General features: G+C 38.0%; 1 protein-coding gene across 5 annotated transcripts in view; it reads right to left on the bottom strand.

The window, feature by feature from the left end:
• LOC140732059 (cytoplasmic dynein 1 intermediate chain 1) overlaps positions 1-21412 on the bottom strand; it is a 215358-nt gene that overhangs the window by 68993 nt on the left and 124953 nt on the right. For all 5 annotated transcript variants that reach the window (XM_073054184.1, XM_073054183.1, XM_073054185.1 and 2 more), the window contains 4 exons: positions 12527-12613; positions 3636-3798; positions 2254-2353; positions 145-270 (listed from right to left, as the gene is read on the bottom strand). In XM_073054184.1, coding sequence (XP_072910285.1) covers positions 145-270; positions 2254-2353; positions 3636-3798; positions 12527-12613 — 476 coding nt within the window. The remainder of the gene's footprint in view (positions 1-144; positions 271-2253; positions 2354-3635; positions 3799-12526; positions 12614-21412) is intronic.

Raw genomic sequence — 21412 nt, 5'->3', positions numbered from 1 at the left:
GTTTTAACGAGTGCAAATGTTATCATTAAAAAAGTGCTTTACAATTTTAACTCAATTGGAAGAGCAACAAAAGAACTACTGAACACAAAGCATTTCAGTGTGCAGCTATATTTATAGGGTTGCTGCCACATGATGATGCCTTACCTGACAATGGAATATATATTCTGGAGTGTTTTTCTTAAATTTCATATTCCAAACCAAAGCTACCCCATCTGGCTCATGTGGGGCATCTTCATTGTTACAATAAGAAGCAACCATCAGTTCAGGATACTGAAACAGATAAAAGGCTTTGATTCATTCCCAAATCAAAATCACCGATAGACACTACTGGCTGAATACTATCCAGCTCACAAATAAAATGGTGCGCATTGGAATTTACTTGACTGCAAAATTAACTTAACCCTTACGATTCAGTTATCATGCAAACACATTTCAATTAACTTACTGGTAGAGTTTCTACCATTTAAAAATGGGTCAGACTCGATCATTACTTAGTTCGTAACCAGTGGAAGTGGCTTTCAAATGAATACAAATTAAATACCGTCATCACAAAGCACTTACTGTATGTCTGTACATGGATTATCTTTATAATTATAACTTTCCAAGCACAGTATGTATTAAATTAAAAAACTCAAATCTAGTCGCATAACTTTGCATCAAAGATTTGCTCTGGAATGGTCTAGAGTGGAATGCAATTTCAAATTCATACAAGAGACACAGAAGAAATAATTCATGTTCAAGCCATAATGAGAATTCAGCAAAAAGATTTGGTGATTTACTTTTATTGAACTTGTTGCTTTGCAAATCTAAAACAGACTGCATCAAAGCAGATATTGAAGAACTAATCACTGACTTCATATTTGAAGATATCCCTTCACTTAAAGTCCCAAAATAGGGAACAATTCTGGAAGATCCTTTTACTGTCCACTTCACATTCTCATCAGAATATTATGTACCAGATTGCCTAAAACTGGATAGGTGACAACCTATCCGGCCATTTTATTACAGGATTTCCACAACTCATGAAATCTGCACATTCTGATCGCCAAACGACTACCATCACCCCAAGGCAATTTTGGTTTCAATCCAAGAATGATGGCTGTTTTCTAGGCTTAGGCATTAAAGAACACAGAGCATACCTACATAAGTAGGGATCAGCAACAATTTAACTCAACAGCAGAATAGACTTGAAGAACCTAATATATATCCATATTGCCTTTGAAAAAGGTTCTCTTAACCCACTGCTCATAAATATTCTGAACCAAAAATCACAAATTGCAAAATTCCATTAAGGCTCAAAATCATAAATCAATTATGGTGAGCCATTATTTTAAACTACTGGTTTGAATAGTTTGACTCGTGTCCTAACAGTTTTTGGCCACATTTTCCGGCAGCAAAGATGTTGAGGAAAATATTTCACATGTGCAATACCTATTTTTCTGAGTTTACATATATTTAACTGATAGCTCAGAGGCAAGCTTGGTTCCCATTGAATTACTACACGTCTAGGTGCTCACTTGCCACCATGGCAAGACACTGCTGAAACCAGATGTTGCTGTTTAAGAGAGTATGGCACCTACTAACTTGCACAAGAACAAAATGGATACATCATAAATATTAAGTCTACACTGATTCATTTATATAAATTTGTTCGGAAGTTTTACACAAAGGCAAAATATTATTGCATAACTTGTCCTAAATAGTAAGGCAGTGTAATTAAATTCAGTCTATCCAAGAAACAACTGGACTAATGTCATCTCAGAATAAGTTTCAGAAATAATTATATAAAAACTCAAAAAATGGAGTACCATCATTCATCACGTTGCATTTGGATATTTCAAGAAAATATGCGCTATAATTAAAATTTGAAAATGTACACAATAGATGTACAGGTGGTCTACATTTCACACCAGATATTTTGGATGAAAGCTTTTCAGTAGATTTGTTTTTTTATTATACTAGAATAGAAGTTAACAAAACATCAAACTTGGTGCTAGCAATGATGACAGGTCGCAAATCAAGAATGGAAGTATGGTGCCTTCACCTGCTCTTCATGCATCAATTTTGGCTACTGAGCTTTTGAAAATGGGCAGGAGCTTTCCCCATTTCTAATGTGCTAGTATTCCTACTATCTCGCATTACATTTTCAAAAGTCATGCAGAAAAAGGCTTAAAAATCTTTAAGCTCATTGCACCATAATCTTCTCAAGCAGACTTAAAATACAGAATTTACTATATTTTAAAACTCATTTACCTGAAGTGACCAATCTAAACAGGTTACAACACGATGTTTTGACCAATGTTCGTCATAAAACTGGCGGTTAAATGAAAGATTTAGTCCAGATTGAAAGTCTCTGCAACAAAACAATAAAATAAAACAGTTCGCTCATGTGACTATTGTTCATTCTTTGCTCTTATAAGACAGCTGCGTAAATGAGAAGCATTATCGTTGAAGGCAGTGACAGTAAGAACTCCAAATTATTCCGAGATAGATATTTTAAATCTTCAACTCAGTGATGTAAAGATGTGGCAGTTAATATTTGAAATTCAAGATTGATTTATAACCAAAGAATTCATAAATTATACAACCTTGAGATTTGCTTCCTTACAGGTAGCCATAGCAAGAAACCCGAAAGAACCCAAGAAAAAAAATGTTTTTTTGTGTGTGTTGTCTTGTTTGTTGTGTTAATACAGCAACTTCTGTATTTTCTGAATAATATAAGAAAGTATAGGAAGGTAAAAGCTGTATTTCATGGTATTAAAATGCAAATAAACATATTGTGGCAAAAATAAATAAATAAAAGACCAACACTCAATGGTCAGAGAAAGATATAAAAAAATAACAATCAAGCCCACAATTGAAGTGAACAGCAGCATTCCCATCCAAAATTGAGTCCTCAGATCTGAACGCCAGCGCAGCCCAGAGTTCGCCCAAAGCCTCGCCTATCAGGCCTTATTGGCGGGCAGGGAGCACAGCAGCAGGGGCAGTCTTCATTGCCTCAGCGCCATGGAGTTGACCACTGCAGAGAACAAGCAAAATCGGCTCTCGTCCCAATTGATACCCTGTCTTTTCAGTCTATCTGGGCCAGCGTTTAAATTGTCTAAATAGCATATTCCCCTCCCCCCAAGGTGCAATGATTTATGTAATGCTCCCGATATTGAACTAATATGGCCTTAACACTGAACTTTATGACACATTTATCAAAAATTCATTAAAAGAAAATACTTTCCCTTGTATTTGCATACTATTTCTGTGCGCAGTTCGGTAGTTGTAAAAGGAATGAAATTTTGACAGCTCACACTGATTCCTATATGTAAGACTAAAAAAAAATCCAGAGCTTTACATTTGTTCCTATAAATAATAGAAATACAGGAATTATCTTGTGTATCAGTATTTTTGTTGGCACTACAAATGATCTAATGAGTCACTACTTTAATCCAGAAATACACATTTCTTTGAGCCACGGGTGCTTTAAAATAATTCAAAGTTTCTAATTTAGTAAATAATTCAGTCACTAATTTGTATTAGAGAGTGTGTACTTTATATACTGACAGCTGCTTTTTTAATACTGGCATCAGTCACTTGGTTTTTATATGAGAAGCTGTGAAATAATTTTAAAATAGCATAAAACATACCCCTCTTTTTCATCCAACTCTTTACCACCATAGTCAAAAAAGAGGCTGGAATCTTCAGCAAGAGCACGCTCTATAATACGTATGTTATGGTCAAAGAAAGTCAAAAATTCTTCTGAATGAAGAATTTGTTGTTTCTCCTCTTCAGTGAGTTCCCTTGGAGAAGCTTTGAAAAGCAAGAGTAAAAAAAATCACAACATTGAATAAAAAGAATAAACAACTGACTTCTTGATTATTAGAATTTGGAAAACATTAAAACAGTTAAATATCAGCAGTAACTCTAATCATAACCTGCTTCTTCCAAAGTGGATTAGTTTTTATACAAATAATTGTCAATCTTGGAGATCTGGAAATGATTAGCTGCAATGCATAACACCACCTGTAAAATTGATCAGATCTGTTGGTTTTGCTTTAGTATTATAGTTACCAAGTAGATTATCAAAATTAAATGCTTGCCTGCAATTATTATTTTGTTAAAAACATACACTGCATTTTATCTCTATTTTCTGACCACTACAAAATTGCAGCTACTGTTAAAGAATGCAATCTTTCATTTATTCATTCAAAAGATTCAGACAATACCGTGAGACAGATTGTCATGCAGAAACAGCTGTTGTCTTTATTTGTATTTACATGGATTACAGGACCAGCAGTTGCAAAAACCACATTAAACCTTTAATTTAGATGCTTAAAATTTTACAAATATTCAGACAAGTCTGTGTGGAGCCAGAAGAATCAATTTGGAAAAAAGACAGTAACATGTACTGAAAACTTTTAATCAGCACAGAATTCCTGGATAGCCTTCAAGAGAGGAGTCTTTCCTTAGGGGAAAATGTGTACTAATAACATGAATCCTACTCATTGTAGAAATCATACAGCATAAAATTATGCTTAGAACCATCACTCACTCTATCATGATGTTCCATTTGAATTTGGATTGATAGAGACAGCATAGCTGGTAGGAACGTTTGATCTCCTCTAAGTTTAACATACAAGTGCCAGAGACCTTGCCAATTATATATTAATTTCCAATGGTTAGAGTTTCCAAGAACTACCACCATTGGGTGGCATTTAAGAAACTAATTTACTTACTCTAAACTCATGAACCCTCTGATCCTCGTTTCACTGAACATGGTCATAGCCAAGAACCAAATACAGCAATACTATCTTCCTCATTGGACTAGAAACTTACTGATCCAGAAAGCTCTCAGAAATGCTTTTTGCTTTTTATATAATTGCAATCCCAATCTATAACTGAATAAAGTTCCTCCTTTTTACTCAAAACCTTCCACACATCTCGACAATTCCCCTGTGCATTTGCCTCAGTTCTGTTTTAGTTGCACATTACAGTCTGATATTGTTAATTATGCCTCCAGCTCACCAGTCTCATTTCATGCAGGTTTACATATGTGCTCTATAAAACTGTTTTAAACCTTCTCTTTAAAAACCCTTAGTTTTTAGTGTTCCCAATAGAGATGGGAAAGGATCCAAAAGGACAAAGTGGAGGGGAGCAAGACAAGAATGCAATAGAGGAGACTGAAGAATGGAGATAGAGAGATAGTAAAACAGGAACAAGAAAACATAGTGGAAAATGAAAAGGAAGAAATATATACTGATGTATATTAACCTTTAAATCCAACTTCAGAAGTGAGGTGGTTTCTAAAATGAGAGGCTTTTTCCCCACAAGTGTTACAATTTTCCTTTATAGGTTGTATGAAGGAAAATAGGGGAGTGCACAAAAGATGGCTGACTTTCCATGACCAATGTTGTTAATCTACTCCCAAAGAGATCAATCTGACTATTTCCATCTATAAGACAGAGGTGGGGGTAGAACCTGGTTAAACTACGGTATGTTACAGGCTCTAACTTCAACATGAAGCTGAGTAAAATAGAGACACTGAAAGAAATGGATGTTCAATTTTATTCCCGTTTCCAAAGGATTCACTGCCAACAGTCTACATTCCCTACAATCCCCATCCCATGACCTGCCTAACAAAACCTCCAGAAAAACATGTAGGGTTGGTGTATCAAGTTGGGGGCAGAAGGAATACCATTTCCTATTGAAAAAGACTGAAGGTTAATGTGATCGATCCCAAAGCAAGTTATGAGCTAGGAGGTTCTAGGAAGGGGTAGGATAATGAAGTGAAGCAGTGGACAATGTAGTCGCTTTAAGAATAGTGGTAAGACACAAATACTTTGAGGCACATTAGGAAACTACTATGGGCAATGCTTATCTGGAAACTCTCAACCCAAGTATAGACTGGGCACATCCCTTTCCTAGTACACATGATATTAATCTATCACAAAAGGCATGTGAAAATCTCAAAACTGAAAATGACAGCAAGGTAAGAGAAAAAAATACATGAAAAGGTAAAAGCAGGCTGAAAAAAAAGGAGAGAGAGAACTGTTAGCATGGACATCGGTGACTAACGGAACAATCAGTATATAGCCCAAATGTGTCACAGAATATCTACCTGGACCAAGAATCTAAATCAGTGAATTGTGTCCTGCAGATTGACGATAAAAAGAAAGTGGAAGACTAAAGATAAATGCAAAAAACAATTTACCTTCCTAGCATTATCAACACAATTTTTACAATTTTGCATTCATTTTTAAAATTATATTTAAAATGGTAATGTATTTAAAATTTTGCCTATGGTCATAAAATACAACTTAATCCTCTGACCAACGGTAGAGCTATGGAAGGGTGTGACAATAAACAGCTATTTTAATTGGAATAAAGAACTTAAATTTCTTTTCCTCCAGAGTGAAATTAAACATTAGACAGTGTGTGGGACTTTCACATTCATGTATCAAGCTATCTGTATTTAAATGCTTGGTAAAATTATACAACTGTTTTGCAGAAATACTGCAGATGGCTTTCAAATGGCTTACTGCAGGTATTTGTGTTAAACCATTAAATTTTAGTACACTTTAAATAACAGAACCTTTGGGTTATTCAACTTTAGGTAACTAACAACTTATTATTGCAGGTAATGTTAAGAACATTTTCATTTGCTACAATTCCATAGATGTAGTAACTGCTTTAAGAGTAAATTTTTTAAGAGCTTTGACGCTAACATTTATTATGACTGAAAATATCATCTAAATATATCATATCCCCCCATTCCTCTTAATATACTTTGCTTTTTTTGTAAATTGGCAGCAATGGATTATTTTGCTAATACCTATACTGCATGATTATATAACTAGTTATCATTTATGGTTCCAAGCTTAATATTATTTAAAAATATCATTTACAAAATGCTAGTGAATTTTTCGACATTTTGACAAGTCAAAAGAAAATCAACCTTTTGCAAAAATGGTGCATGGAGAGTCGATTCTTGCTTGCATACAGTACGTCAACATAACCACAATCTCCAATGTCTATGCTGTTCATGTAATCATCTATAATTTTTTTCTTTGGTAACTAGTACTGTTAAGTGCACTTTGATCTGTTTCCGTGTGTTTCTTATTTTTTCTAGAGAAGCTAGCAGATGCACAAATGACTGATCAAAGTATTCTACTGAGAAACTCTAAAGGATAAGTAAGGCCACCATGTGGCAACAAAACCACCATTTGATAAAACAGTATTTCCTTAGGAACAGTTAGTTTTTCCTCTTTGGAACACAGTAATATCCTGTTCCTCTTTGATATTTAATGGAACTCCAATGATGTGCTGAACGTGCCCATGGCTTGTGCAGGCATTTAGCATGCCCTCAGTACTCAATTTATTAAAAGTCAATAAAAAAAGTCTTAAAACAGAAATATAACCAACTTAGCCTCAAAAGAATATTTTTATCTATTAGCTCTATCTTGATCTTTCAGTTAAAAAGTAGATGGTTAAACTGAATTAATACATTCCAGTTTCCCCACACAATTACATCTTTATACAAATATTTAGATTCTATAGTAACATCTTCCATAATGTTATTTATATACAGTATATTACATATTATAAATACAGTACTATGCAGAAGTCTTGGGCACACATATATAGCTATGGTGTCTAAGACTTTTGCACCGTACTGTATATGTCAATGTGGAGCAGACAGCAAGTTTGTAAATTAGGCGGGAGCAAAGGATGTTGGGAATGGTGAGGGTAAGGCACTGTGGGAGGGGTATGGGACAGGGGGCAGAGAAGGAATGCCAGGGGCAGGTGGTGGCAAGGGTGCAGACACGCCCAGCCCTGAGTCACCAGGCAAAGTAATTTGATTACTAACAATTTGCTTATTGATCACTGCAGAATCTCTCTCTGGTACCTCCCACTTCCTCCGCTCTCTCTTCCCCTTTTCCCAACCAATCATGATTCCACTCTGCCTGCCCCCTTCCCTCTCTCAGTTCACAATAGAGCCCCATATCAGAATCAGGTTTATCATCACTCACACATGTCTTGAGATTTGTTTGTTTCATTAAAGCTTACAAAACTGTTATAAGCGTTTTGCAGGGTGGACACATTTGAGTTATATCCCAACTGAGGAAGCTAGAACTGGTGGACACAGATTGAGAGAAAGGAGTAGGTAACTTTGTACCGTGATAAGAAAAATTTCACCTCTCAAAGGGCGAATTCTCCACTCTGGAGAATTGACCATCAAAATGTTGATTGATAGATCTGTGAAAAATAAGAGTTGAGGAAGAAGATCAGCCATGATCTTGAAAGATGATGGAGCACACAGGTAGAGTCACAAGGCCTACGTCTGCTTCTTTTCCTTGTTCTATTACACGACAGGGAATGTGGGATATAAGGTGCTGAATAACATCATGTGAATCTTATCCCCAGTGGAAGCACACTTACCCTCAAATCAACAGGAGGAAGATTCAAATTCTGCCATTGTGTTCCCTTCATTTAATCCCCTTGCACAGCACTACTGTTGCAGCTCTACCAATAAGAGCAATTACCAATCCCTTTCCATTTCTCCCCGCTCTACCCGATCCTTAAGAGATTAATTTTTTTTAAAAAAAGAATGCCACACATTGACAGATCTTTCTCTTTTTATCTCACTTACAAGTAGGTTAACATTTTAACTGGCGTTTTAACCCTAACTCCCCGAAAGGTTTAAGCAACCATAAAAGGCATAGGGGAGGTCATTTTTATTGACAAAACGAAGAGATAGTTCTGTAAACAGCTACATGCAGTAGTCTACTTTATTGGAATGTGTGACTCCTTGATTCCCTCAGCTACTCTCTTAGCCATTGTTTCCTTCAGTGCTTTATCTCAAGAATCACCAACCTCACTATATTCCTCACCATTATCTACTATTCCAGAAATCTGTTCCACAAGTCACTGTTGTGATTATTATTATATTTTGTAAATTGGAGTTACAGCGTGGAATGGGTCCTTCTGGCCCAATGAGCTGTGCTGCCCAGCAACCCACCTATTTAGCACTAGCCGAACCACAGGACAATTTACAATGAACAATTAACCTACTAATCAGCACGTCCTGGACTGTGGGAGGAAACTGGAGCACCCAGTGGAAACCTATGCAGTCAGGGGAGAACATACAGACCCTTTACAGATGGTGGCAGAATTGAACTCCAATGCCCCGAGCTGGAATAGCGTTGTGCTAACTGTTATGCTACCATGGCAACCCACATCGATTTTCCCCTCATCAGTTTTCAAATATTAAAAAAATACCAATGATCTAGCCCCTTGAATTGTTTTCACCTACTCTAACCACTGCCAGAACAGCACATACACAACCTTCAAGGGCAGTTTAGGATTCAGTATAGGTTCACCAGAAATGACCTATTCCCAAAAGCAAACTGTTTTATATAAAAGAACAAATCAGAATCTTGATAGTCAAAAGCATTGAAAACAGAGTGCTTTAGCTGCCAAAATGAATCCCCACACCATTTTAGCCTCAAGCCAGCTCACATTTATATATTTCAATTTTTGTGAAATCTTGCTGACCTCTGGAATTTGATCATAATGGACACTGAAGCTGCTACTTCTTTCCTTGGGCTCTCATAACAAGATCCGATTTCTCGCTCACATTTCTGTGGTTCTTTCATAACAAAAAGCACCTCTACTTAGGTTAGACGTTTTTGATGGCAGCATACTGATAATACAGTTAACATATAGTGCCCTCCCCTGCCAGAAGTTGTTAATACAGGAGTTAAAAGATATCAAAGGGCTATGAGCTCAATCTAGACCTTAAAATAGATTTGCAGCACAAATGAAATTTACATTCAAACCCATCTATCACCAGAATTTTTTGTTCTGCACTGGCATGAAGGAAGCCCTCCAAAATGAGCAAAATACTGTGCTGCATAACATTTGGCCAACACCTTCGCAAACACATAACCATTTCTTTGGATCTAGTGTTTTTGTATGAAAATACCTACAATTTGTTCATTGTGTCTCACAATCACTAAATATTAATCTGCTAATCATGGAAGAATTAGTTTAAAATGTTTTGCAGAAATCACATTATTCTAAAGATAATGTATTCTACATACAATATTGGCAAATATTTAAAAAGCTACAGTATTTGATAAGTTTCCATCAGCGACTTCACACCATATGGGCATCATGGTGGAATGATGTTATTACCAATACCAGAAAATTACTGAATACAGATTTAAACTTCAAAAATAATCCTGCAAATGTTGCTCAATTCACCTGATACAAAATTATAAAAAGGATGATCAATTCAGTAAAATTCTTAAAAGGAAATCCAGCAAATGTTACCTAGACATGACATTAAATTTGCAGCAAAATAGTCTACTGCTAACTGTTCTTTGAAGCAGGATATAGACTTAGAATTTGCTTCAAAGTTTAAAAATGTTGCATTCCACCATTATCTCAAAGTAGGCAAGGGCAGCATTTATTACCTATGCAAGTAACTCCCCCACCACTACAGATATTTGTTTTTAAAACAGTTATGTAAAATGTATGATCCAAACTCAACTAAGTGACATACCTGAAAACCATGGCAACTACTGGAAGGGAACTATAGTCCACAGTTTTGAAGTCACAAAAACAGGAACTAATGTGACAGATTAAAAATGTGTCCAAATTGGAAAATATCAGCATGCAGTGGTTCCCTTGGACCTTGTGGGAGACGACTGTAGAAATTACAGGGGCCCTGGCAACGTCCTTAGCAACAGGTGAGGTGCCAAACATAATGTTGCTCCATTGTTCAAGAAAAAAATATAAGGATATATATAGATAGATATACAGATAGATATAGATATATATTAGATTTATTTATTTTTATTACGGATGGATGAATGGGGCCTGATGAGGGATAACCAACATGGCTTTGTGTTTGGGAGGTAGTGTCTAACCAATCCTGTAGAGTTTTTCCAAGGAGGTTACCAGGAAAGTTGATGAAAGAAAGGCACTGATGTTGTCTACTTGGACTTTAGCAAGGCCTTTGACAAAGTCCGACATGGGAGGCTGTCAAGAAGATGCAGTTGCTTTGGCATTCAGGATATAGTAAATTGGATTTGACATTGGGAGAAGCCAAAGAGTGGTAGTGGATGGTTGACTCTCTAACTGGAGGCCTGTGATTAGTGGTGTGTGGCAGGGATCAGTGCAGGGTCCATTGTTGTTTGCCATCCATTTAAACAACGTGAATAATGTGGTAAGCTGGATCTGCAAATTTGCAGATGTCACCAAGACTGGGAGCGTAATAGACCGTGAGGAAAGCTATGAAAGCTTTCAGCAGGATCTAGACCAGTTAGGAAAATGGGCTGAAAATGGTCAGACAAGTGAGAGGTGTTGCAGTTCAGCAGGACCAATCAGGGTAGGGCACTGAGGAGTGTGGTAGAACAGAAGGATATAGGAATACAGATCCATAATTCCTGGAAAGTGATATCACGTAGATAGGGTCATAAAGAAAGGTTTAGGAACATTGGCCTCATAAGTCAGCATGAGTACAGGAGTTGAGATGTTATGTTGAAATTGTAAAATTAGTGAGGCCAAATGTGGAGTATTATGTACAGTGCTGATCACTCATCTATAGGAAGGATATCAATAAGATGAAAGAGTACAGAGAAAATTTACAAGTATGTTGCTAGAAACTGAAGACCCAAGTTATAGGAAAGGTTGGATAGGTAAAATCTTCATTCCCTGGAGCATAAAAGAATGAGAGGAGATTTGATAGAGATAAACACAATATTGATGGGGCATAGATAGGGTTAATGCAAGCAGGCTTTTTCCACTGAGGTTGGGTGGGACTAGGACGAGAGGTTATGAGTTAACAGTGAAAGGTGAAATATTTAAGGGAAACCCGAGAGGGAACTTCTTCACCCAGAGTGTGGTGCAAGTATGGAATGAGGTGCCTGGGAAAGTGGTGTATATGGGTGTGAGTAAACATTGAAGAGAAGTTTGGATAAGTACAATCACAGGGATGGTATAGGAGGGGTGCAGTTGTGCCTAAGCAGAATAAAAGTTTGGCATGGACTAGATGGGCCGAAGGGCCTGTTTCTGTGCTGTAGTGCTCTGACTGACTACAAATCCAATCTTCGTAAAAGGTAGCCACTTTAATTCTTTTTTATCTGGTTTACTTGTTCATGTTTCAACTGTATAAACTTACAATTGCTAACCAAAATTACCTAGCATCAGTGATGTTATACATATTTTTAATCCACTATTTCAACAATTTGCACAATTTAATTGATATTTGCACAGGCAATTCTGATTCTACAGGACGAGAGTCTAAAACCAGACACCACCTGACATAACATTCAATAGCAAATTATGTAAATACTCAGACTGCAGAGCTAAGATTTTGCTTTTAGAACCCTGTTTGCCACCTACCCCTGAAATCAATTCTGATACCATTGGCAGGATCTTTGTCATTTCACGTTAAGCATGGCTTAGCGTAAAGAACATTTTTCCCACCCACTAGGCGCCAATGGATTCCACACATATTAAAATGATTTACCTTCTTTACTTTCAGGTTTTGATTCTTGGTTCTCCAACTCAGACTCAATTCCAAGATTCAGTTCAGGCATCTCATCATCTTCATCTTCTGCAAGATAAAAGGAAAAATAAAAGGTAGATAGGGTAGTTAAGAAAGCTTATGGGGTGTTAGCTTTCATAAGTTGAGGGATAGAGTTTAAGAGACGCGATGTAATGATGCAGTTCTATAAAACTCTAGTTAGACAAACTGTGTCCAGTTCTGGTCGCCTTATTATAGGAAGGATGTGGAAGCATTGGAAAGGGTACAGAGGAGATTTACCAGGATGCTGCCTGGTTTAGAGAGTATGGATTATGATGAGAGATTAAGGGAGCTAGGGCTTTACTCTTTGGAGAGGAGGAGGATGAGAGGAGACAAGATAGAGGTGTACAAGATATTAAGAGGAATAGACAGAGTGAACAGCCAGCGCCTCTTCCCCAGGGCACCACTGCTCAGTACAAGAGGACATGGCTTTAAGGTAAGGGGAGGGAAGTCCAAGGGGGATATTAGAGGAAGGTTTTTCACTCAGAGAGTGGTTGGTGCGTAGAATGCACTGCCTGAGTCAGTGGTGGAGGCAGATACACTAGTGAAATTTAAGAGACTACTAGACAGGTATATGGAGGAATTTAAGGTGGGGGGGGGTTATATGGGAGGCAGGGTTTGAAGGTCAGCACAAAATTGTGGGCCAAAGGGCCTGTAATGTGCTGTACTATTCTATGTTCTATTATCACATAGGTCTGTTAATTTCCCTCCACTTCACACATTAACTTTTCTGCATTTATGTACAAGAACAGAATCTACAGATGACAGCAGGTAGCAAAAGGCAAAGTTTTTAAACAAAAGTTCTTAACTTTTATTCCCATAGTTAAGTGACAACTCCAAAACAAGCTTAAAAGAAAATCCAGTCATTAGATCATTAAAGCAGAGTTAATGTTTTAGGTCATCTGTTGTTACGATTGCAAGTTGCTTCAGATCTGAAAGAAGTAAAACTCTCTAAGTGTAATATCAAGGAAGCAGAAGAGCTGTGGTGGGGCCAGGTGGGTAGAAGGGAAAAGGCAAACGCATAAAGACCTATGATGGAATGGAAGGAAAGGTAAATTAAATGACAGATTAAGGAAGGATGATGCTGTAAAGTGAAACATTGAGAGAAGGTAATGGAACAAAAGTAAATGCAGAATATCAGGAAGGAGAATGGAGATTCTATTCCCAGTCCTGCTCTCTATGGCTGATGGGTTGGGGGAAGGAGGGGTGAGAGGTTATGGGAGAAACAAACAGCTGTCTTGATGAAGATCTGAAATGGACAAACTTATAAAAAAGTTCAACTGATAGCAAGGGAATATTGTTTCTTGAGCTTCCTTCCATCACAATAGGAGTTGAACAGCAAAAACATCACAGTGAAAGTGCAAAAGAGATGTAAAATAACAAGCAACCTGAAAGATTGGCTGCTCATTGAACGGATGCTCTGAATAAAGCGGCCATTGTTTTCACCACGTGGGACGCAGTAAATGCACCATTAAAGTGAAAGTTATACAGGTAAATATTTCACACTAAAGGAATAAAAAACATAGAAACACAGAAATCTACAGCACATTACAGGCCCTTCGGCCCAGTGTTGTGCCAACCATATAACCTACTCTAGAAACTGCCTAGAATTTCCCTACTGCATAGCCCTCTATTTTTCTAAGCTCCATGTGCCTATCTAAGAGTCACTTAAAAGACCCTATTGTATCTGCTTCTACAAATTTTGCTGGCAGTGCATTCCACGCACCCACCATCTCTGTGTGAAAAACATACTTCTAACATCCTTTTGTACCTACATCCAAGCACCTTGAAACTCTGCCCCCTTGTGTTAGCCATTTCAGCCCTGGGAAAAAAGCGTCTGGCTATCCACACGATCAATGCCTCCCATCACCTTATACACATCTATCAGGTCACCACTCATCCTCTGTCGCTCCAAGTAGAAAAGACCAAGTTCACTCAACCTATTCTCATAAGATATGCTCTTCAATCCAGGCAACATTCTTGTAAATCTCCTCTGCACTCTCTCTATAGTATCCACATCCTTCCCGTAGTGAGGTGACCAGAAATGAACACAGTACTCCACAGTGGAGTCTGACCAAGATCTTAAATAGCTGTAATATTACCTCACGGCTCTTGAACTCAGTCCCGTGGTTGACGAAGGCCAACATACCATATGCCTTCTTAACACTGTCAACCTACGCAGTAGCTTTGAGTGTCCTATGGACTTGGACCCCAAGACCCCACACTGCCAAGAGTCTTATCATTAATATTATATTGTCTTCAAATTTGACCTACCAAATTGAACCACTTCACACTTATCTGGGTTGAACTCCATCTGCCACTTCTCAGTCCAGTTCTGCATTCTATCAATGTCCCACTGTAACCTCTGACAATCCTCCAGACTATCCATAACACCTCCAACTTTTGTGTCATTAGTAAACTTACTAACCTACCCTTCTACTTCCTCATCCAGGTCATTTATAAAAATCACAAAGAGGAGGGGTCCCAGAACAGATCCCTGTGGAACATCACTGGTCACCATACTCCATGCAGAATAAGAACCATTTACAACTACCCTTTGCCTTCTGTGAGCAATCCAATTCTGGTTCCACAAAGCAAGGTCTCCTTGGATCCCATGCCTCCTTAATTTCTGAATGAGTCTCACATGGGAACCTTATCAAAAGCCTTATTGAAATCCATATACACTACATCCACTGCTCTACCTTCATCAATGTGTTTTGTTACATCCTCAAAGAATTTAGTCAGGTTTGTAAGGCACGACCTGCCCTTGACAAAAGCCATGCTGACTCTCTTTAATCAGATAATGTATCTCCAAATGTTCATAAATCCTGCCTTTCAGGATCTTCTCCAACAACTTGTCCACCACTGAAGTAAAACTCACTGGTCTAAAATTTCCTGGGTTATCTCTACTCACTTTCTTGAACAATGCAAAACGTCTGCAAACTTCCTATGGAAGATAACATTGTGGGATTGATAAAATTACCATAGGTTGCTTTTGGTCAGTTCAACCATGGTTCTGCTGATTGTATACAAGCCACAATCATCTGAGTTCATGCATCCATAGTATATTTCAAACTGCTGTCTCTATATTACGTCATGGCTTGTACAGAGGAAGAAGCCAGCTTCCACAATTTCATGGGGAAAGAGGAACATGGGAAATAACCTTCATTCTATATCGGTGGGGAGGACAAAATAATTAACCTTAAAAGTCAGAGCCTGACGATTCAGGAGAGAAGTTAAGAAGCTTCTTTACAGAAAGGGGTGTTTGAATGTATAACTCACAAAAACCATGGACACAAGTTTAAATGAGACCATGTTTTTTTTTTGCTAGACAAAGGAACAAAAGCAAACAAAAAGAATATGGAGCCAAGGCAGCTGGATGGAGTTAAGATACTGATCTTATCAAAAAACCGAACAGGCTTGAGGGCTTGAAGTCTATTCCTGTTCCCAGACTTCTCTGTTCAAAATATAATTTTTTAAAGTTGTACAGTACATTATAATGTATTACTATATTACAACTGCAATATTTACTCAAAAACAATAATGAAATACACTTCATAGCAAAGGTCAAGAACACATTTTGTTCAGTGATTGTGTTCCCTTTTCCTAGTTAAATTGATGATGAACGAATAAGTGACATCTTTTAATCATATGTCTTACTAATGACTGCTATGGATACTTCATTGTTTACAAGGACTTGCTACATCTATGCCGCAAGCCCGAAATCACTAACTGAAACCTGTGCAAACATTTGCCTGAGAAACATTCTGAACCTGATCACCTATCACCCAACAAGTCGTTATATATGCTGTTCTCACCAATTTTTTTGTTAATCAGCTTGCTTCTGGGCAGAATGCTTTTCTGAACTAATTGCTTTGCTTTGGGGTCACAGTTTTAATAGAGCAGAGCATTTTAGATATCAGAACAATCAACAAGGAATTCAGAAACTAATATGAATTTTAAAAGATTGTATTAATATTCCAAACCTCCCCATAAGTGGTACGATGGGATATCAGAAAGGGGGGGGGGGGGAAATCGGGAAAACATGCTTCACGCAGATGTTAATGGCCTCAACAGCAATATCTAAAATTAGTTCTGTTCATTCTTCAGCTACTACAAGTAGAATGGAACAATATTTTTCACCTGGAGAAGGCAATATTTGATAACTGCATTTCAGTTACGTTGCAACCCATCACTATGAAGAGATTTTCTACAGCAGCATGTAATTTGGACTTTTCAATTTGATCTATATTTAAACTGTAATTTACTGGAACATTGCTGCTGTGGCAAGATTAAGGACACAGTTAATGTCTTAACCCTTAGACCAACCACACGACACTATAATAACTACCAACAGATGTTGCAAGTGAGACTGCGGAGAGCAACTGGGAGGTAAGTGAACACCAAATTATAAAATGCACTGAAGTTTATTTTTAAAAGAAATACTTTATCCCTAACCTACAGTTTCCTGATGCTCCAAGATTTGGCTTGGAATAGTTTTCTCAAAGGGCATATTTAGCAGATAATCAACTTGCTAATGACAATAACAGGTCCCTCATGATCATTTGGGTCTCAACTAGCTAAAATTAAGTGTAGAATTTGATTTAATGGTAGTGTGTTCTGTTGCATGCACATCACTGTAATTCCTTAACTTGCATTAGAGATCTCCACTACCTGACTTGAAACCGAATAAAGATCAAGGACTGTCATTGCTTCAGACAAGATCTAGTAGAAGGTAGATTGAGGACCAATTTGTTAACGAGCATCACATGCAGAGTTCCACAAACAATTTCTCAAAGATGAAGTCGCCTATGCCCACTGTGCAGAATCTGCTGAGACTGTTCTATCTCTCAATAGTTTTGTTCTGCTCCTTCTCCAGTTTGTCCAGAATTATCAGGAACACCATCATTTCAGCTTTCTCACATAATGATATTGTTAGGGTGCTGAATGTAATTACCTGCAGATACTAACAGGGTAGACGCTTGCTTTTAAAAAAAATCAAGAATCAAAATCTAGCAAAAGTAAATTGGTGATCTGGGGAAAATAATTTTTAAAGTTTTTTTTTAAGATTGAGGTTCTCCACTCCAAAGGTTTTCCTTTGTTGAACTCTCAGTCAGAGACTAGCTGGCCATAAATTACAATGGCCATTACTTAGTTGGCAGAGCTGAAATACAAATGGTACCAATCCAGAAACCTGCAAACCAGCACCTCTGACACCAAGTGGGAACCAGGAAAGACATACCAAATGTGGCAGAAAGCAAAAGACACATTCTATTGAATTCCAAATTCATATTTAGCAGATTACTCAGTAAAAACTCTGCCCAATGTCAGCTTTTAGAAGCAAACCCAAAGGGATCAAAGAAAATACTTTGAATTCAGACTCATCATCATTTTCCCTTGAGTACTATATTGCGAAATAAATGATATCATACACACTCTCCAATATTTATGAGTTCAAAGGTGCAGGGCACATTTATGAAGAAAGTTTAAGCACAAAAAGGCAAGTGATCAAGGTTTTTAATGCCACAAAAAGAGAATTAATTATAACCTAACTCAGGTGAATTAATAGATATCAACTTTCAATATATCAAAACAATTCTTAACTAGAGATAGTAATTTTTAATAAAATCACACAACTTGTATTTTTCCAATTAAGGGTGGGCATGTTCATTGTACACTTGAAGTTGTGGAAAATATACCAAAAGGCTAAAATATTTTTTCTTGGGAAGATGGGAAAAAAAAGAAACACCCATTACACAATACTACTCCCTACCGACAGATGATCCCACCAGAATTTTATGCCATCAATTTTGCATGTAAGCTTTAGTCCTTACAGAAGAAGCATCTGTTCCACTACACCGATTTTAATGTAGTATTACATAATGGCCATCTTTTACTCATTCTGCCTTAGTTGAAAGTTTTAATACTTAATCAATAGTGGACAGAATTCTATCATTTTGATTGTACCATCAATGTGAGGAAACCTCTGTGAATAAACTACTTAAATTTAAGATGAATACCCAATACATAAGCAACTTAACTGTAGATGAAAAGTTAATTGGCAAAACCTTAACTTGTGTACCAATTGCTTGGCATTCATACAGTATATTGGGCTTTGACTATATTCAATCTACAAGCAACGGGAACACATATTTCTACTGAGCATTGTTTGTGGGAGGTTCTGTACTGGGTGTGAGAAAGGTCATGTGATACATCCTCTTTAAGGCATCCTAAAAAACTGTCCTACGGGGGTTCAATCATTATCACAGCAAAAAAAGCAGAACAAATACAAAAAACTTTCAGAAATATCAGATGTATTGTTAAATAGGATGTTTCATAAATGGGCACAACTCTTCTCATCCAATGATTGCACCATCTGTAAAAGATTTTTTTAACCTATCGGGTTGATCAACACTATGCAACACTATAATTCAGAGTCAAACTTCCTGTTCAAACACCCTCACTTAAGAGTAGTTTATTTTTTAACAAAATATAACCATGTATTTCTTCTTACCAATAGTAAGGTGAACTGGGAGAATCAGGTTGGTGCTGGACCCCAGGATAGGGAGTTTGTAGAGTGCCTACGGGATGCATTCTTGGAACAGCTTGTACGAGAGCCGACCAGGGACAAGACTATTCTGGATTTAGTGTTATGTAATGAACAGGATTTGATAAGCGATCTTGCAGTAAAGGAGCCTTTAGGAGGTAGTGATCATAATGTGATAAGTTTTTATCTGCAATTTGAGAAGGATAAGGGCAGCTCGGAGGTGTCAGTGTTGCAGTTGAACAGGGGAAACTATGGAGCCATGAGGGAGGAGCTGGCTAAAGTTGACTGGACGGATATCCTAGCAGAAAAGAAAGTGGAACAGCAATGGTAGGTATTCTTGGGAATAATGCACAAGGTGCAAAATCAGTTCATCCCCCGGAGAAGGAAGGATTCAAAGGGGGGAAAGGGGCCACAGTGGTTGACAAAGGAAGTCAGAGATTGCATAGCATTAAAAAAAAAGGAAGTATGACAGAGCTAAGGTGAGTGGGAGGACAGATGATTGGGAAATTTTTAAAGAACAACAGAACTTAACTAAAAAGGCAATATGGGGAGAAAAAATGAGGTACGAACGCAAGCTAGCCAGGAATATAAAGGAGGATAGGAAAAGCTTTTTTAGGTATGTGAAGAGAAAGAAGATAGTTAAGAACAATGTTGGGCCCTTGAAGAATGAATTGGGTGAAATTGTTATGGGAAACAGAGAAATGGCAGAAGAATTTAATGAGTACTTTAGATCTGTCTTCACTAAGGAAGACACAAGCAATCTCCCAGATGTATGGATGGGCCAAGGACATAGGGTAACAGAGGAAATGAAACAGATTGACATTCGGAAGGAAACGTGGATGAGTAGACTGATGGGACTGAAGGCTGACAAATCCCCAGGTCCAGATGGTCTGCATCCTAGGGTACTAAAGGAGGTGGCCCTGGAAACTGCGGATGCATTGGTAATCATTTTCCAATGTTCCTTAGATTCAGGATCAGTTCCTGAGGATTGGAGAATGGCTAAAGTTATCCCACTTTTTAAGAAAGGATGGAGGGAGAAAACAGAGAACTATCGACCTGTCAGCCTGACATCGGTGGTGGGAAAGATGCTAGAGTCCATTATTAAGGATGAAATAGTGGCATATCTAGATAGCAGTGATAGGATTGGGCCGAGCCAGCATGGATTTACCAAGGGTAAGTCATGCTTGACTAATCTGTTGGAGTTTTTCAAGGTTGTAACCAGGAAGTCAGACGGGGGAGATCCAGTGGATGTAGTGTACCTCGATTTTCAGAAGGCATTTGATAAGGTCCCACATAGGAGATTGGTGGATAAAATCAAAGCTCATGGCATTGGGGGGGAAGACATTAACATGGATAGAAAACTGGTTGGCAGATAGAAAGCAAAGGGTAGCGGTGAATGGGTGTTTCTTGGAATGGCAGGTGGTGACTAGTGGGGTGCCACAGGGCTCGGTATTGGGACCACAGCTGTTTACGATTTACGTCAATGATTTAGATGAAGGCATTGAGAATAACATCAGCAAATTTGCTGATGATACTAAGCTGGGTGGCAGTGTGACATGTGATGAGGATGTTAGGAGAATTCAGGGTGACTTGGATAGGCTGGGTGAGTGGGCAGATACTTGGCAGATGACGTTTAATGTGATTAAGTGTGAGGTTATCCACTTTGGGAGTAAGAACAGGAAGGCAGATTATTATCTGAATGGTGTAGAGTTAGGTAAGGGAGAAATACAAAGAGATCTAGGAGTCCTTGTTCATCAGTCACTGAAGGTGAATGAGCAAATGCAGCAGGCAGTGAAGAAGGCTAATGGAATGTTGGCCTTTATTACAAAGGGAATTGAGTACAAGAGCAAGGAAATCCTCTTGCATTTGTACAGAGCCCTGGTGAGACCACACCTGGAGTATTGTGTACAGTTTTGGTCTCCAGGGTTAAGGAAGGACATCCTGGCTGTAGAGGAAGTGCAGCGTAGATTCATGAGGTTAATTCCTGGGATGTCTGGACTGTCTTACGCAGAGAAGTTAGAGAGACTGGGCTTGTACACGCTGGAATTAAGGAGATTGAGAGGGGATCTGATTGAAACATATAAGATTATTAAGGGATTGGACAAGATAGAGGCAGGAAATATGTTCCAGATGCTGGGAGAGTCCAGTACCAGAGGGCATGGTTTGAGAATAAGGGGTAGGTCATTTAGGACAGAGTTAAGGAAAAACTTCTTCTCCCAGAGAGTTGTGAGGGTATGGAATGCACTGCCTCGGAAGGTAGTGGAGGCCAATTGTCTGGATGC

This window comes from Hemitrygon akajei, chromosome 8, assembly GCF_048418815.1.
Source record: "Hemitrygon akajei chromosome 8, sHemAka1.3, whole genome shotgun sequence".
NCBI classification, from domain to species: Eukaryota; Metazoa; Chordata; class Chondrichthyes; order Myliobatiformes; family Dasyatidae; genus Hemitrygon; species Hemitrygon akajei.
Note: the sequence above shows the minus strand (reverse complement) of the source record. Positions and strands in the feature narration are given on the sequence as shown.